The 18,943-nt window shown below is 45.1% G+C and overlaps 1 protein-coding gene across 1 annotated transcript in view; it reads right to left on the bottom strand.

Moving 5' to 3' along the window:
• Window positions 1–216: 216 nt before the first annotated feature.
• LOC143962356 (uncharacterized) overlaps window positions 217–18,943 on the bottom strand; it is a 127,186-nt gene continuing 108,459 nt past the window's right edge. Inside the window, exons 10-13 of the mRNA XM_077471650.1 lie at window positions 14,812–14,859; window positions 11,703–11,821; window positions 11,468–11,615; window positions 217–1,511 (exon numbers count right to left, since the gene is read on the bottom strand). Coding sequence (XP_077327776.1) covers window positions 1,402–1,511; window positions 11,468–11,615; window positions 11,703–11,821; window positions 14,812–14,859 — 425 coding nt within the window. The 3' untranslated portion in view covers window positions 217–1,401. The remainder of the gene's footprint in view (window positions 1,512–11,467; window positions 11,616–11,702; window positions 11,822–14,811; window positions 14,860–18,943) is intronic.

Here is an 18,943-nt window from a genome sequence, read left to right as displayed (position 1 = left end):
AATAAAGGGGTAGATCAGGCATCAATAAATGGTGGGCTGGACCAGGACTGTGATGCATTTGTGATAAATGGGTACCATTCACTTTGACATATCCGGAGTATAGCAGGAAGGCCACCAGAGTCCACGTGTAAGTGAAATATCAATAGACCAGATTATTTATTAGATAAAAAAGGTGAGGAAAGGAATACAAAAGTACATCCATTTTTATTTCTCATATTAGTCATATTTATTTAAGAACAGAAAATATAATTGCATAAAACCTAAATTTAGGCTATGTACATGATTATGGCAAGCACATTTACCATAGATGGGGAGGGTTCCGCCATATCAGCTTTGGGCCAGCTTCCACATAGGGAGACACATTATTGATATTTACGCTTTTTGTTGCTGGCGGTACACGTTTGCACCAAAACTCAACCAGAACCTGCAGCTTCTCAGAAGTTTTTGGCAAACAATCTACAATCAATGCTTGAGTTTGGGGTGTGGAAACTTGACTGGCCTGCACAGAGGCTGGTCTCAACATGGAAAAACACCTTTGGAATGAATTAGAGTGGAAACTGCAAGCCAGGCCTTCTCGTGCACATCAGTGCCTGACCTCACAAATGGGCTTCTGGAAGAATGGTCAAACATTCCCATAGACACACTCCTAAACCTTGTGGACAGCTTTCCCAGAAGAGTTGAAGCTGTTATAGCTGCAAAGGGTGGGCCAACTCAATATTGAACCCTACAGACTAAGACTGGGATGCCATTACAGTTCGTGTGCATGTAAAGGCAGGTGTCACAATACTTTTGGTAATATAGTGTATATGATGTTTCACACAGCATTAAAGCTGGTCCAACTTTACCAATTGGCTGGCCCAAACGCCCTTAACACAGGAGCCCATCCCATGTGCTCCAGACCTTAGTTTTAGGACCAACTCTTTTGTCTACAATAAACAGCTAGTTGTTCATTTTAAAACAACAGATGGCTTATTATTGAACATAGTTTTGGTTTATGTAACAGAACTTTTGGCACTGGCAAAATAGAACTGGTTGTAGCAAACAGAGGGGTTTCTTAGTATCCAATACCATGATAAAAAGTAGAGTTTTTTACTTCATGTCGTTGATTAGAGTAAGGCCCAACAGACAGAGCAATGACAATATGGTGGATACAACTATTTGTAAACGTATGTTGCTTTTTGGACAAATTCTTATGCAGTTTATGGCCGATCTTCTCACCAATGTCCTCTAGGGTGGACAAAGGAACAGTGCCCTGTAGAAGAAGGAGGACAGACTCATAAAGTCTTTCATTTATTTGCCATTTTGAGGTCAAAATAATGACTCATTTCTAGTTTAATTTTCTTCCCTCTATTACTTTCATTCAGTTGGCAGTGACACGGAAAATGTTTCTGCTGGTGGTTCTTATAACTTGATGAAACCAAAGAAAGTGGCTTGTCGGTGAATATCAAGAGAGGCATTTCTGCGTGGTATTTGAAGAGTGATGGAGTTTCCTTTGCGTAGTCGAAAGATTCCTAAATAAAATATAAATGAGATGTTAAAAAGAGCAATTCCGGGAGCAACATAAATCAATTGGGTAATTACCAGAGCAAGCTGAGGTTTAGTATTAGACTTTGGGTTTTATCTAGGGATTAAAGTCTACATCGAGGTTTAATTTTCTTTAAATAGTTGGTTTGGGCCAAGCTGGCCCAGATGAGCTATTTCCATTACTAATACATGTGCCCATTGTGTTCGGCAGATTTATGGGATCTTTCCATCCTGCTACCAAAACCAAAGTGAGTCGGGCTGGGCACTGCTCAGCCATTTACTGGAAGCTTTGTGTTTTATGAACTAATAGAAGGCTCCCTCTGATTGGCTGAGGGGGGAGATTGTGATGTCATCTTCCCTCTTCTTCACCTTCAAGTGAAATGAAACCGGAAGTGAGGCTTTAAGATGAGAGGCAGGGTGATATTTATGGGTTAGGTTTAGGGGACTTGGTTCCAGCTAGGACCAATGTAAGTATGTTCGTGCCAGACCTGTGGGCTCCCTATGGAAATTGAAAATCACTTTGGTAAGCACCGCTACTATAATGATTGCTGCTAGGTTCCGGGTCTGGAGTAGCTGCCCTACTGCTTAGTAATCACAAGAGGTTGTTTGGTGTAGGTGCCATTCAAAAAACCCTTTGCATTTTCTCAATGAATGCAAATGATGCTGAGTGACAAAGCCATCAGGGCTTTCTTTAATGCAGGGCAAAAGGGGAAGCTGCTCTGGGCCCAGTCGTTGTGGGGCCCAAAGCAGCTGCCCCTTCAGTCCACACTGCCCGCAAATAATTGATAAGTGGATTCGGGGGGGTGGGCCCCAAGAAAATAATTGCCTAGGGCAGGGGTTGACAAATTTGCTTGGAATCTAGCTAAAAAAGTTAGGAGCCAGGTCCATGACGGCAATCTGGACCTGTCCCTGGCCTGACATGGAGATGAGTGAGGGGAAGATAGCCCCCCACCTGTCTCCAAGTCATTGCCCATAGCTTTAAGCCCTTGTACACACGGTCGGAGATTCCGACAACCAAATCCGTCGGATTTTGTCCGTCGGATCTTGTCCGAAACTGTTGCATACACACGGTCGGACAAAGTTGTCAAAAAATCCGATCTTTCAGAACGTGATGACGTAATTTCGTTACGATGGGATTACGTTCAGACTAGTAGCCAATATCTTTGATGTAGGAATTTGATCTGAGCATGCGTGGCACTTTGTCCGATCGGAATTCTCTACACATGATGGGAGTATGTCCTATCGGACCATTTTGTCTGAAAATATTTCCAGCAAGTTGGAAAATTTGGTCCGACGGAAACAGTCCGATGCAGACCACACACAGTCGGATTATCCGACAACGCGGTCCGATAGGACACATTCCGACGGATTCTCCGACCGTGTGTACAAGGGCTTAGAGGGACATTTTATTTATTTTATTTTGCATTTTAGTGTAAATATGAGATGTGAGGTCTCTCTGACCCCAGATCTCATATATAAGAGGACCTGTCATGCTTTTTTCTATTACAAGGGATTTTTACATTCCTTGTAATAGGAATAAAAGTGACACACTTTTTTTTTAAAAGAACAGTGAAAAAAATAAAAATAAAAGTTAAAATAAGAAAAAAAATTTTTTTTAAATGCGCCCTGTCCCGCCAAGCTTGTGTGCAGAAGCGAACGCATATGAAAGCAGTGTTGAAACCACACATGTGAGGTATCGCTGTGATCGGAAGAGTGAGAGCAATACTGCTAGCCCCAGACCTCCTCTGTAGCTTAAAATGTTCAACCTGTAGAATTTTTGAAACGTCATATGGAGATTTTAAAGGGTAAAAGTTTGTCGCCATTCCATGAGCGGGTGCAATTTTGAAGCATGACATGTTGGGTATCGATTTACTCGGCGTAACATTATCTTTCACAATATAAAAAAAAATTGGGCTAACTTTACTGTTGTCTTATTTTTTTTTATTAAATAAATTATTTTTCCCCAAAAAAGTGTGCTTGTAAGTCCGCTAAGCAAATACGGTGTGACAGACAGTATTGCAACGACCACCATTTTATTCTCTAGGGTGTTAGAATAAAAAATATATATCATGTTTAGGAGTTCTAAGTAAAGGGAAGGAGATAGGCTGGCAGGCAGGGGAAGCTCCATTAGCATTGTTGGTTGTCATTCCAACGGCCACCACAAGAGGGCGCCAGATTCCAGAAGGAACCATAAGATCGCAGAAGGCCTCAAAGCCGGGGGCTCAATTACCGGCCGCCGGCGGCGCGGCCCGACGCAATCACGATGGGGGGGTCCACGGAGACAGGATACCCCCAGCTGTGCTGCCCCAGGCGCCAGGTCGCTAAATCTAGTCGCAAATGCGACCTGGCACCCGGGTTTTGTCGAGCCCTGGCCCAGGGTCCAATCAATATTAATGACAGCCCTGATCACCTTATTGCAAACATCTGGGACTTTAATTATGCTATCAATAGTGAACTCTACAATAACCACTAGATATAAAGAGTTTAATATTTTTATTACAACTTTTCTTTTTGAAAGGGTAATTTGCCCAGCAAGGCACAACAACGAGACGTAGCTCAAAACAACACGGAACAGAATAGAAATATCAGATTATCCCTGCATAGCAATACCAGATGTGGCAATAGGGCCCAAAAAAGAAGGTCCCCACTCAGGATATAACATAGCAAAAGCAATATCACATGAAACGTAGAAATGAAAAATGCACAAAATACCTCTCAGCCAATGAGAGAGAAGGGTTATGAACATAGAGATGCATAACATTACTCTGGAGCAACCAAATAACAGAAAATTGTTCCATACTTACCGTAATTTTCTTTTCCTGGTGCCTATCCATGGCAGCATACCTGTGACAAGCTCCGCCTTGGCTCCTCCCTCAGGACTAGTGAATATTATAAAAGAAAAGGTTAGTACAGCCCCCGCATTCTCGTTAATATAGAATACCGAGGGTGGGATTGTATGCTGCCATGGATAGGCACCAGGAAAAGAAAATTACGGTAAGTATGGAACAATTTTCTGTTTTCCTGGTGCCTCCATGGCAGCATACCTGTGACAAATAACTAGCTGAGACGGGTGGGATAATGCTTAGAGGTTTATTAAAGAATTTATTATTTAGAAGAGGCTAAGGCCGAAGTGATTGCCTGTCTGCCAAACTCCACTGAGGAGAGAGCTCCTGGGTCCACCCTGTAATGTTTCAGGAATGTGTGTTGGGATGACCAGGTTGCTGCCCGACAAATAGTTTCGATCGACACATTCGCTCTTGCCGCCCAAGAGGCAGAGACCGCTCTTGTGGAGTGCGCCCTGACCGCTGAAGGGGTCTCTAGTCCCTTTGTCCTGTACACCTTGTGGATGAGTTTGACGATCCATGAAGCGATCGTTCTGGCTGATGCCTCCTTTCCTTTACGTTTTCCCCAGGGAATTATGAACAGTCTGATGGAAGCCCGGAATGGAGCTGTGGCTTGGAGATAGCATTTCAGAGTGGAGGCGATGTCTAATTCATGAAGAGTGACAGAGTCCTGTTCAGAAAATGTTGGGAGTGCCCAGGGTTCTGACATGCTCAAGGATGAAGCGACCTTGGGAATGAACCCTCGTATTGTTCTAAGTTCCACTCTATCTGGGTAAAAAATAATATGATCCTGATCTGCTCCCAAAGCTTGGAGCTCTGACACCCGCCTGCCGGAGGTTATGGCTATCAGAAAGGCTAATTTTAAAGTTAGGTTCCAGAGTGATATTGAGTCCGAAGGGGCAAAGGGTGGATTGGCTAAGGACTCCAGGATGACCGTAAGGTCCCAAGTGGGAAAAGATTGTTTAGACGGTGGTCTGATCTTCCTGACGGCCTTAAAAAATTGGATTAACAATGGGTCCTCCGCCCATCTTCTACTGGTTGCTGCTGAGATCGCTGACACCTGTACCTTCAAAGTACTCAATGCAAGACCCAGGTCCAGGCCTGCCTGCAGGAACTCAAGAATTTGAGATGACGAAGGGGAACCTGGATCACAGTTTCTATCAAGCATGAAGGTCTTGAAGTTGTTCCATACTTTATCATATATGTTGTTTGTGGATGGTTTTCTTGCCTTGAGCAGGGTTGCGATCACCTTGTCGGAGCACCCTAGGGATTGGAACCTTTCCCTTTCAGTTGCCAGATGTGAAGGTCCAGCCTGCGGGGATCTGGGTGGGTGTGACATCCTTGCGACAGGAGGAGGGGTACTATTGGAACTTTGACTGGAGGACTGGTGCTCAGATCCATTGCCGTAGGGAACCAAGGCCTTCTTGGCCAGTATGGCAGAACCGCTATCACCGTCGATGTCTCCCTCACGAGTCTTGACAGGAACCTCGGTATGAGGGGCCGTGGGGGAAAAGCGTAGGCCCGATCGCATGCCCACGGGGCTGATAGGGCATCTGTTGCCTCCGCCTGGGGGTGCGGAAATCTCGAGATAAACCTTGGAAGTTTGGTGTTGGATGCTGTCGCAAAGAGATCTAGCTCGAGGGGCCCCCACTGGATCATTATCCAGTTGAAGATTTCCGGGTGTAAGGACCACTCGTTGGTGTCTGCGAACCTGCGGGAAAGGCTGTCTGCCCTTGAGTTGAGATGGCCGGGCAGATAGACTGCCCTCAGGTCCTTCAGATTCCTTTCGGCCCAGAGGAATATGGGCTCCACCTCGTTCAGGAGGGATCTGCTGCGCGTTCCTCCTTGACGGTGCACATAAGATACCGCGGCCCTGTTGTCCATCCTGAGGAGAACTGGTTTGCCCGAAATCTCGAACTCCAGGGCTAGCAGTGCAAGATAGGCCGCTCTGAGCTCCAGGACATTGGACACCACGCCTGCTGCATTGAAGGACCATCTCCCTTGTACTGAGGTCTTGTTGGAATGTGCTCCCCAACCAGCTGCGCTGGCATCGGTAGTAATTATGATCCAGTCGACATGCCCTAGCGGGCGAGACTTCAGAAGCGACTGTCTCTTCATCCACCAATGTAGACTCCTGAGCATCCGGGTTGTCAGGTGTATGGGTTGGGATAGATATCGTTTGTTCCACATTCTTAAGAACTCCAGCTGAAAATGTCTCAAATGCCAGTGGGCCCAGGGGACCATAGGGATGCATGATGACATCCGACCTATCAGGCTCAAACAATTTGAGGCTGTCAGGTGGGATCTCGAGCTCACCTTCTTCATCTGTTGGATAATGGAAGATACCTTCTGAGGTGGGAGAGACACTGATCCTTTCATTGTATTGAACAGGGCTCCCAGATAGACCATCTCTTGGGTCGGAGAGAGAAGACTTTTCTCGTAGTTTATCTTCCAACCGAAATCCACTAGTGTTGTTAACAGGATATCCCTGTGTTCTAATAACTGGGTTGGGTTCTTCGCCAGGAGTAGAAGGTCGTCCAGATAGTGATACACCCGGAGCCCCAATTCTCTCAGAGGTGCTATGATGGCAATCAGGGTTTTTGTAAAGACTCAGGGTGACGTGCAGAGGCCAAACGGAAGGCTCCGAAATTGGAGATGTACTTGCCCCACCGCAAATCTCAGGTATTTCTGGAACGTAGGGAGTATAGGTATGTGTAAGTAGGCGTCTTGCAGGTCTATTGACAACATCCAATCCCCTGGTTGGACTACGCGAATGATCGTCTGAAGAGACTCCATCTTGAACTTTTCCAGAAAAATGTAGCGATTTAGCCTCTTTAGGTCTATCACAGGTCTCCACCCTCCGTTTCTTTTGGGGACTAGAAACAGGGTGGAATAGAAACCTGAAAATCTCTCGGATGGAGGCACTGGAACTACTGCCCGTTGTTCCTGTAGGGAAAGAAGAAATCGCTTCAGAGCTTCCGCCTTTTGAGGAGATCTTGACACCCTTGTCGGAGAAAAATAGTCCTTGGGGGGTTGGTTTAGGAAGGACCAGGAATGACCGTGTTTGACTGTTGCAACTACCCAGGGATCCCTGCATTTTTGTTCCCAAATCTTTGAGAACTGTTTCAACCTGGCCCCCACAGGGATCACTTGGGCTGGCCTGGCGTCAAAAAGATTTTGATGGCTCCTGTGGGGTAGGTACCGGCCTCTGCCTCCTGGACTTGAGAAACGTAGACTGTGTGCTCTTCCAGTTGTGCCTGAAGCCTTTCCCTTGTCTTGATTGTCGGTAGTCCCTATTTTTGGAATATTGGAACCTTGGTGCAGAGGATCTGAAACGTCTAGATCGCCTGTCTTGAGGAAGTAGGCCTGACTTTCCGCCGGTGACCCGAGAGATGGCTTTGTCGAGTTTTTCCCCGAACAAGGCTTTACCGTCAAAAGGTATCTTGCACCAATTTTGCTTCGAGGCAACGTCCGCTGCCCATGGTTTTAGCCACAGTGCCCTTTTGGCCATTACTGTGTGAAGCATTGCCCTTGCGGAGCAACGAATGGAATCGATGGCGGCTTCTCCAATGAAGTCGGCTGAGAGCTTCAGCTCATCCAATGCCCTTATTATCTCTTCTTTAGGGATATCCTGTTGGATTGCCGACTCTATATTATCTGTCCAGACGCGTAGTGCGTTGGACACTGATGTCAGAGCTATTGCAGGTTTACAGGCATATCCTGCCATCTGATAGGCCTTCTTAAGGTCAAGGTCCATCCTTCTATCCAGAGGGTCCTTGAAGGAGGTTGAATCATCTAGGGGTAAAGTGACGTTCTTGGCCAGCCTTACCACTGCGGCATCTACCACCGGCGGGCCGTCCAGCATTTTGGAATCTGCCTCGGAGAGAGGGTATAATTTTCCCAATCGATTGGTGGAAAGTCTTTTGTCTGTCCTCCCCCATTCTTCCTCGATCACCTCCCTGATTTCCTCCATAAGAGGGAAGAAGGAGATCTGGCGCTTAAGGAAGGGGAAGTATGATTTGGACTTCCTGACCTCCACGTTGGAATCCTCCCAACCGATTGCTTGTTTAACGGCCTGCACATAGGGCTGGACCATGGCAAAGGCAAAGCCAGAGGCATCTGTGTCATCTGAGGAATCCTCTGAAATGGCCATTTCGTCCTTATGCTTAGAGGAGGAGGGAGGGAACAGACGACCACTTCCACTGGTGGATGGACCAGGAATGGAGGCCTCAGCCATCAGCTCCTGAGGAGGAGATGCCGGTTGTTGTGTCGGCCTTATAGCGACCAATTCCGTAAGGGAGTCTTTTACTGCCTTTTTAAGGAGATCTGCCACCTGTAGGCTCTCAGACTCTCTGTCTGCTGCATAGTCTCTAAGGCAATCTCGACAAATTAGTTTGTCCGGAAGTGGGGAGCCTCCGCAGGCCTGACATCTGGTAGGTCTAGGTCTCGGGGAGCGCGAATGACGGCGCCTCTTAGCTGAAGCTTTCCTGCCGCTTCTGTAATGCCCATGTCTGGGTGACCTGTCTCTGCTGTGACAGGAATCATCATCGTCATCTCCATATCGCCTTGAGGTCTTCTTAGACGTCTTCTGGCGTACAGGACTGAAATACAAAAGTATCGTCCTTAGTGCACTCTTTTTTTTTTTTTTTTTTTTTAAACTTACCTGGGCGTAGGTCCTTACCTTGGAAGTAGAGTAGGATCTTGAGCGGGCGGCGAAAGGCTCATGTTTAGGCGGCTTAGCAGAGGTAACGGCTAGGAAAGAGTCAGAGGAAAAGGCGTCAACCCGTCGTGCGCTGATTCACGGAAAAGAAGGGAATTTGCCTACAAAAGTGACGATTCCCACCCCCCGTTACTGTGTGTTGTGTTTTGTGTTTTTTTTTTTTTTTTTTTAAATCCATTTTTTATATATATATTTTTTTTTTTTTTTGGAGGCTCCGATTTAAATAATTTAATATATTAATAAATTAATTCTTTTTAAGTGAAAAAGAGACATTCCATCAGAGCTATACCAATATATTCGGATGATCACATGTACAAAAACAAATGCATTTAAAACATGCCTTACCTTAACAGGGGTGGGAATAGCCTGGAACTCTAAAGTGTAATTCTCTTGTTGACCACAGGCATTTCACTTGTGCTGCTGGGGAAATAAATAGGAGGAGGGGAAGTGATGTCGTGCTAAAGCTCCTCCTCTGACACTCTGAGGGCAAAAAGAACCATTTGCCCTCAAAACAGATGGCCGCCGAAGCTTCCGACGCTACCGCACACGCACCGAACGTCAAAACTGACCGTCGAAACATACAACCCGCTGGCGCATGCGCAGACGACGGCGGGAACGCTAGACTATTATAAAATGACACAGACTCGCCGCGCGCGGCCCCTAGTGAGTCTGGGAGTGACAAACAGGAAGGACAGATGAGACTGGAGGGAAAAAACAAACCTCAGGGACAGAGCAAAGCTGCTACCTCTGCTGCCATAGACTGGAGCCTGAATGCCCATACTGCAGGTAAAGCTCTTACTTAAGAGACAAACTGCTTGTCCCAAAAGATCCTACAGAAGGGACTTCCAACCTTATAAGCGCATTTAGCTGCCCAAGAGAAGGAACTGCGTCCGGGAGAGGCTTGAACCCGGACGGACGCTGCCGAATGCAGAAGGTAAGGACGCCGACCAGGATTCACTGCCATGAGGTATGAGGAAAAAAAGGAGAATGCGGGGGCTGTACTAACCTTTTCTTTTATAATATTCACTAGTCCTGAGGGAGGAGCCAAGGCGGAGCTTGTCACAGGTATGCTGCCATGGAGGCACCAGGAAAATTGTATTACAACTTTTTGATTAAAAACATCCCATACGGTATTTTTAATAAAAGTATAATTGTTGTACAATAAGTGTATATCTTGAGAACCACAGTCTACGCATTTCGCGGGAGACTGCACTTCCTCAGGACTTTTCCAGTTTCATATGTACATCAGAAATATTGTTAAAAGCAATATAACGTGCCACTTGTCCTCCAGTATCTATGCCAGAGAGGAAACAACCAGTAGAAACTAGACGGAGCATCAGATAAGTCTACCTGGCCTGTGGGGGAGCCTTCTGAGACACTACGTAGACCAAAGATATTCAAATTCCAACTTAAGGTTCTAAATAGGGAAATAGAGACTCCTACAGATCACAATGGACACCGGCTGGTCCATAAAAAGCTCAGTCCATTGCCTACATGCTCTTCCCAAACCAATATACCGTGGAAGAGTATTTGGGAAGAGCGTGTAGGTGACCGGCTGAGCTTTTTATGGACCGGCAGGTGTCCATTGTGATCTGTAGGAGTCTCCATTACCCTATTTATACCCGTGATTTGGGATTTTGATATCTCGGGTCTGACATACTTGCTTCCCCCGCATAGTGCCTCAGATTGGAGGACAAGTGGCAAGTTATGTTGCTTTTAACAATCTTTCTGATGTACATACGAGAACAGAAGAGTCCCAAGGAAGCGGTTCTCAAGATATACATTTAATGTACAACAATTCTACAGTTTTAAAAAATACTGCGTAGAATGTTTTTAACCAAAGTTGTAATAACATTTTAAACTTTTTATACAGTATCTAGTGGCTATTGTAGAGTTCACTGAAAAGCATAATTAGAGTCTGAGCTTTTTGAAATATGGTGATGTATTCTATTTGTGGATGATGCCTTCTCTAGTGTAATTTACTGCTATCCAACAGTCCACCCTGCTATATATGTTTGTAGATTGTGACATCACCACCCCACCTTTTAAAGTGTTCCCTGAATTGTGCACATGTTGAGCAAGGCCCCTCTTGAGATGACTATGTAGCAGAGCAGCTGCTTGGCACAGCACCTAGAAGCTAGTGGGGATCACTTTAGTTGCAATGTCTATGGGGATCTCACAGGTATGGCACATTCATACTAACATTGGCCCAAGCTGGACCAATGTAACTAGGCAAAAACTGCCATACCTAGACTTCAGCTTTAAGTACTCAGAGGCCTCCAGGGCATACAGAAGATAAAGAAGTAGGAACCTTTTTTGTGTCTGCTTCTGACTCTTTATGTTAGGTATTGCCAATAAATAAAAGCAGAGGTGGCCTTACCAGAAGTGTAGCAAGTGTTATAAGCCAACTCATCATTGCTTGGCATACTCTGAACACATCTTAGAAGGATTTCACTCTCTCCAGAACCGTCATTTGACCTACGTAGCACTACGTGACCCATAGTAAACGTTTTGTCTCTGTAGAAGACCTGAGATGGAAGCAAGAGAAAATTTTGGAGTGAGCTTGGGGTATCCCAAGATAGAGATAATTAGTGTAGGACAGGTGAGGCTTTCACCTGGCTATATATGGAGTATATTCCAGAATGCTTAACCCTTATACTGCGGCCTTGGACCTCCAGTGACCGCCCTTCCTGCAGTGATGTCTTCCAGGAGATGTCAGTACGGTCCTCAGAGTCTGAATCAAAATAGGGTAGAGAGCCTGGTGTGAAATTTTGTGATGAAGTGAGTTCAAAAACAGAGTCCTAAATGATAATCTGCACAAAGACCACCAAGAACGACCTGGAAATATTCTCCAAGAACCATGCTTATAAAGAAAGGTTGAATGAAAGGCTTTCCCTGACTGGATGAAGTGGAGAGCTGGGACAGGAATGGCAAAATCTCCACCTAGTCCAATTGGAAAATACCTTGCGTTCCTAGAGAAAAATGCAAGGCTTTCTATGAGCCAGGATTTTAGCAGGCCTTGGTGCCCCTGCCCAGTCTTGTCTTCCATTCAGACTACTAGCAAGCATAAGCTAGCTGATAAATGCCAGAATAAACTCTCTCCTTCTCTAAAAGTTTTAAAGAGACCTTGTCACCTTGCCCATTCAGGACTGAATGACAGTGTCTGCTGAGAGCCCCTTCCCGCCCCCCCCCAAAGTATACAGTGGTGTGAAAAAGTGTTTGCCCCCTTCCTCATTTCCTGTTCCTTTGCATGTTTGTCACACTTAAGTGTTTCGGAACATCAAACCAATTTAAACAATAGTCAAGGACAACACAAGTAAACACAAAATGCAATTTGTAAATGAAGGTGTTTATTATTAAAGGTGAAAAAAAATCCAAACCATCATGGCCCTGTGTGAAAAAGTGATTGCCCCCCTTGTTAAAACATACTATAACTGTGGTTGTCCACACCTGAGTTCAATTTCTCTAGCCACACCCAGGCCTGATTATTGCCACACCTGTTCACAATCAAGGCATCACTTAAATAGGAGCTGCTTGACACAGTAAGGTCCACCAGAAGATCCTTAAAAGCTACACATCATGCCGAGACCCAAAGAAATTCAGGAACAATTGAGAAAGAAAGTAATTGAGATCTATCAGTCTGGAAAGGGTTATAAAGTCATTTCCAAAGCTTTGGGAATCCAGCGAACCACAGTGAGAGCCATTATCCACAAATGGCGAAGACATGGAACAGTGGTGAACCTTCCCAGGAGTGGCCGGCCGCCCAAAATTACCCCAAGAGCGCAGCGACGACTCATCCAAGAGGTCACAAAAGACCCCACAACAACGTCCAAGGAACTGCAGGCCTCACTTGCCTCAGTTAAGGTCAGCGTTCATGCCTCCACCATCAGGAAAAGACTGGGCAAAAATGGCCTGCATGGCAGAGTTCCAAGGAGAAAACCACTGCTGAGCAAAAAGAACATCAAAGCTCGTCTCAATTTCTCCACAACACATCTTGATGATCCCCAAGACTTTTGGGACAACATTCTGTGGACCGATGAGACAAAAGTGGAACTCTTTGGAAGGTGTGTGTCCAAGTATATCTGGCGTAGAAGGAACACTGCATTTCATAAAAAGAACATTATACCAACAGTAAAATATGGTGGTGGTAGTGTGATGGTCTGGGGCTGTTTTGCTGCTTCAGGACCTGGAAGACTTGCCGTGATAAAAGGAACTATGAATTCTGCTGTCTACCAAGAGATCCTGAAGGAGAATGTCCGACCATCTGTTCGTGTACTCAAGCTGAAACGAACTTGGGTTCTGCAGCAGGACAATGATCCTAAACACACCAGCAAGTCCACCACCGAATGGCTGAAGAAAAACAAAATGAAGACTTTGGAGTGGCCTAGCCAAAGTCCTGACCTGAATCCTATTGAGATGTTGTGGTATGACCTTAAAAAGGCCGTTCATGCTCGAAAACCCTCTAATGTAACTGAATTAGGACAATTCTGCAAAGATGAGTGGGCCAAAATTCCTCCAGGACGCTGTAAAAGCCTCATTGCACGTTATCGCAAACGCTTGGTTGCAGTTGTTGCTGCTAAGGGTGGCCCAACCAGTTATTAGGTTTAGGGGGCAATCACTTTTTCACACAGGGCCATGATGGTTTGGATTTTTTTTCACCTTTAATAATAAACACCTTCATTTACAAATTGCATTTTGTGTTTACTTGTGTTGTCCTTGACTATTGTTTAAATTGGTTTGATGTTCCGAAACACTTAAGTGTGACAAACATGCAAAGGAACAGGAAATGAGGAAGGGGGCAAACACTTTTTCACACCACTGTATTCACCCGTGCTCCCCTACTGCAGAAGTCCACCGTGGGTAAGCTCCAGTATTGTACGGCATTGGAGCTTACCCAGGTAGATTATGTCTAGGTCCCTATGCATGTAACAGCATTCAGGCCTGCTGTTTGGCTGCTCAGGCACAAACACTGTCACATAGAGGTGGGCTAGGCTTACCCCTACCTAAAGCAACAAAGCAAAGATCCTGACAAGTAGGGTCAAAGAATGGTGAATGGGTGAGTATAACTTGCTTGGTGGGCTGTCAGCAGACGCTCACTTTGCCCTTAATGGGTGAAATTACAGTTTCCCTTTAATAAGTACCTTATGCTCCCCACCGTCAAGTTACAGAGCTAGCCCTCCCAGTGATGTAACTCACACACGTGTGTTCAGGAATAACTTTATCCCGACATACAGGAATAACTTTATCCCCACACCGGCAGCATGCTGAGGTTGTACACAGAGCTGCGCATGTGTTGCTCTACAATTAGCAAAAAAATGCTATCTGGCAGGAAAAGAGCCTTCCTCTCAGGAAAGATATGCAAAGTTTAAAATAACTTTCTACTCGTATTTTTTTCTAAAAAAAAATAAAACTTGTCCGTAACCTAAACTTCAGCTCTGGGTGTCCTCCAGCTGCTGGTATCTGATCATGGCCACCATGGTTGGCCACTAAGGAAAAAGCAATGTGCACCAGTTTGTCTATTGTCCAATGCACAACAGTTAAGATTGAGTATTTTGGTGCCCAGGGCTTCTAACAGTTGAGGACAACACTCTCATTCTAGGTTAAAGATGGCAGGCAGGTAAGAGAAGGCAGTGATATAGCTTGTGTTTACAACATAGCCAGTCTACTGTATGTGTGATTGAAGAGGGAAGAGAGAAGGATAGTTATATTGGAAAATGGTCTCACCAATTGAAGATACTGACTCAGCTTCCAGGTGGAGAAGAGAACGATTTCCTGAAAAAGACAACACGGTATTTTGAAAATAGGCTGTGGAAATCTTTACATGATGATGTTTCGATTGAGACAGTACCAATAAAATATTGATTGTCATCCACACCAAAAAGTGTTCCCTTCCTCACAACCATTTAAAAAAAAGTATCTACAGACATTATTTTATAGATTTCTCTACATAGGTCTTTCTCAGCTGCCACCTCTATTATATAGACTTTATGTAGATGCATAAATTCACCACAGTTTGTAGTTTCCTGTGTGTAGAACCAGGGGCCAAGCCAGAGTCTGATTGGCAGACACTGACCTTCCCCAACAGAGGCAGCAGGCAGCAAATAGAGGAAAGCATACGTCTGGGGTCATCTTGCGGCCCAGCTGGTGGCCATCGAGTTTTACAAAGCTGAGCTTCCAAAAATCCAGATAACCATTTCAGGAACAGGTCAGGGCCAACAGCATAAGTTGCAGGACCTGACCTTTTGGCACATCTTTCTTCTAAAGCATGCCCTTCAGAGGCTGGCAGTTGATGGGTAAAGGCTGCACCATCCCCAGCAGAGGCAGCAGGCAAAAGAAGAGGCAAGAATATGTCTAGTGTCTTCTTCCAGCCCAGCTAGCAGCCATTGGTGTTCAGAAGGCTAAGCTTCTATAAATTCATATACACAAGTCAGGGTCAGCAGCATAAGTTGCAGGTCCTGACCTTCTGAAGCATCCAAGGGGGTTGCCTTTTCTACCTGCCCCTTAGACGCTGATGGTTAATGGGCGAAGACTGAGTTTCCCCAGCAGAGGTGGCAGGCAAAAAAAGGAGGCAAGAGTATGACTACTGTCTGCTTCCAGCTCATCTAGCAACCATTGATGTTTAGAAGGCTACAGTAAGTTTCCAAAATTCAAGATACCCAGGTCAGGGTCAGCAGCAGCAAAAGTTGCAGGTCCTGACTTTTTTTTGCACACCACTCTTCTGAAGCATCAAAGGTGGTTTCATCTGCCTTCCCCTCAGAGGTTGGCAGTCATTTGGTAATGACTGAGCTCCCCCAGCAGAGGCAGCCAGTAAAGAAAAAAAGACATGTATACATCTAGTGTCATCTTCGCCACTGATGTTTTAAAGACTTAGCTTCCAAAGAGCCAGATATCCAGGTCAGAGCCAGCAGTTTGAGATGCAGGTCTTGACTTATTTGCACCTTACCCTTCTAAAGTATCCAAGGTGGTTGCCTCTGCTGCCTGCCCCTCGGAAGCTGGTGGTCATTTTGCAAAGACAGGGCTTCTCCAGCAGAGGTAGCAGGCAAAAAAAGAGGAAGCAAACATCTAGGATCATCTTCTAGCCCAACTGGAAGGCATTGATGTTTAGAAAGGTAAAACTGCCAAAATTCCAGATATCCAGGTCAGGGTTAGCAGTATTATGCCCCGTACACACGACCGGACTTTTCAACATCAAAAGTCTGACGGAATGATTCCGGCAGACTATTCGATCGTGTGTGGGCTGCAACGGACTTTTGATTCGCAAAAGTCTGACAGACTTTAGAAATGGAACATGCTTCAAATTTTTCCACCAGAACTCTGCCGGACCCAGAAATCCGCTCGTGTGTGTGCTAGTCTGACGGACTAAAACCGACGCTAGGGCAGCTATTGGTTACTGGCTGAGAAAACTTCCTTATTCTAGTCCAGTCATACGTCATCACGTTTGAATCCGTCGGAATTTGGTGTGATTGTGTGTGGCCAAGTCCGTTCATTCGGAAAGTCCGTCAGAACTCTGTCAGAACTCCGTCAGAACTCTGCCGGACTTAAGTCCTGTCGTGTGTACGCGGCATAAGTTGCAGGTTCTGACCTTTTGGCACACCACTCTTCTGAAACATCCAAAATTCTACTTGCTCCTGTGAGGATGGTGGTCAGTTGGCAGAGACGTAACTTCCCCAGCAGAGGCAGCAGGCAAAGAGGGGAGGCAAACATATGTGCACTGTCATCTTCCAGACCACGGGAGCCGTTAATGTTTAGAAGACTAAGCTTCCAAAAATCCAGATAGCCAGGTACGGGCCATAGAGGGCTCAATAAAATCACGAGATGTCTAATTTTGAGTATTACTTATGATTACGGAGCAATTTCTCTACGGGGAGACTGATGAGAAGTTAACTACATCAGTTTATAAGTTGAAAGTCCTGTCCTTTTTGCACACCACTCATCTGAAATATCAACCCAACAAGCAAAATCCCATTCATTTCAATGGCAACTCTTCACATCTGAGCATTTTGTCACCTGAAGCAAAATGCCTGAAGCTCAAAAAAGCACATGAGCATTTTTTTAGGCAGATTACAGGCATTTTTCCGCTTTTTACATTGGTGACCATTTGACCTGTACAAAATCACGTCAAAAAATGCTGTAAAAATCGTGGCAAGATCACGGTAAAAACACGTGACTTCTGCCTGAAAATGAAAACGCTCAGGTGTGAATGCAGCATTAGTGATAGCAGGAAAAGAATAACCTTGAAGGAACTGCATCCTTAAATTTTAGCTACAGAAAGCTTCAAAAAGGGATTGCATCTATTTATGGGTAACACACAGGGCAGGCCTTGTTGTTCATCCTTTCTATTATTTTAGTCCAATTAGAGAGTTATTGTGTTAAATTGAAAAGCTATTGAAATCACTCATTGTAACCATTTGATACTTTTCCTTTAAAGTCAATCTAGAAAATCTAGCACTTACCAGCGAAGTGTTCATCTCTCTTACCCTACACCATGTTATTGATATTGAAACGTATGCAAAAGCCTTAGCCTTATGATAACCCCTCTTGCATCATGGGAGCTATTTCTTTTCTTGAGTTGGACCCATTTTCCTATATTCATCTGACATTAATAATCCTATTAACTATATTTTCTCATAAAGGGGTGTTGTTTTTTAGGAACAGGTCACAATGCAATGTGGTCTCTTTACATGCAAATAGTTCTTAATGGAGCTCAGGTACTGTACAGTGCCTTGAAAAAGTATTCATACCACTTGAAATCTTTCACATTTTGTCATGTTACAGCCAAAAACTTAAGTGTATTTTATTGGGACTTTGGCTGGGTTAACACTGCTGCGGCAGCGAGAACCGGATGTGATTCGCACCGCACTGCAGTGCAAATCACATCCGATCTCTGTGCGATGCGAGTTCAGCCATACAGATAGTATGGCTGAATTCGCATCGCACCCGCCGCAAACTCGCACGGGACCCTTTTTTTGGTCCGCAGCAGAATCGGATCGCATGGGTGTTCACATCATGCGATCCGATTCCTGTCCGAGTTTGCAGATCGCACTGCGATATGCGAACTGATCTGGGGGTGTCATTAACATTTCACTGACACTCCCAGCAGTTCGCATAGGGCAGTGTGAACTGCCGGCGGGAGGCATGCGATGCGGGAAAACGCCGCGGATTCTCGGCGTTCCCGCATCGCTGCAATGTGAACCAAGCCTTTATGTGATAGACCAACACAAAGTGGCACATATTTGTGAAGTAGAAGGAAAATGATAAATGGTTTTCAATTTTTTTTTACAAATAAATATATGAAAAGTGCGGCGTGCATTTCTATTCAGCCCCCTTTACTCTGCTACCTCTAACTAAAATCTAGTGGAACCAATTGCCTTCAGAAGTCACCTAATTAGTAAATAGAGTCCACCTGTGTGTAATTTAATCTCAGTATAAATACAACTGTTCTGTGATGCCCTCAGAGGTTTGTTAGAGACCCTTATGCCGCATACACACGATCAGAATTTCGGCCAGCAAAAGACAGATGAGAGCTTTTCATGGGAAAATGCGACCGTGTGTATGCTCCATTGGAATTTAGCTGGCGTTAGTGAACAAACAGCATCATAAAGGCCAAGGAACACACCAGACAGGTCAGGGATGAAGTTGTGGAGAAGTTTAAAGCAGGGTTAGGTTATGAAAAAATATTCCAAGCATTGAACATCTCATAGAGCACTGTTCAATCCATCATCCGAAAATGGAAAGAGTATGGCACAACTGTAAACCTACTAAGACATGGCCGTCCACCAAACTGATAGGCTGGGCAAGGAGAAGAAGCCAAGAGGCCCATGGTAACTCTGGAGGAGCTGCAGAGATCCACAGCTCA

The sequence above is a fragment of the Lithobates pipiens genome, unplaced genomic scaffold (assembly GCF_037356315.1).
Source record: "Lithobates pipiens isolate NorthernLeopardFrog02 unplaced genomic scaffold, aLitPip1_a1.2 Scaffold_8, whole genome shotgun sequence".
In the NCBI taxonomy this organism is placed as follows: domain Eukaryota; kingdom Metazoa; phylum Chordata; class Amphibia; order Anura; family Ranidae; genus Lithobates; species Lithobates pipiens.
The sequence above is the reverse complement of the archived record's forward strand: the minus strand, read 5'-3'. Positions and strand labels throughout refer to the sequence as shown.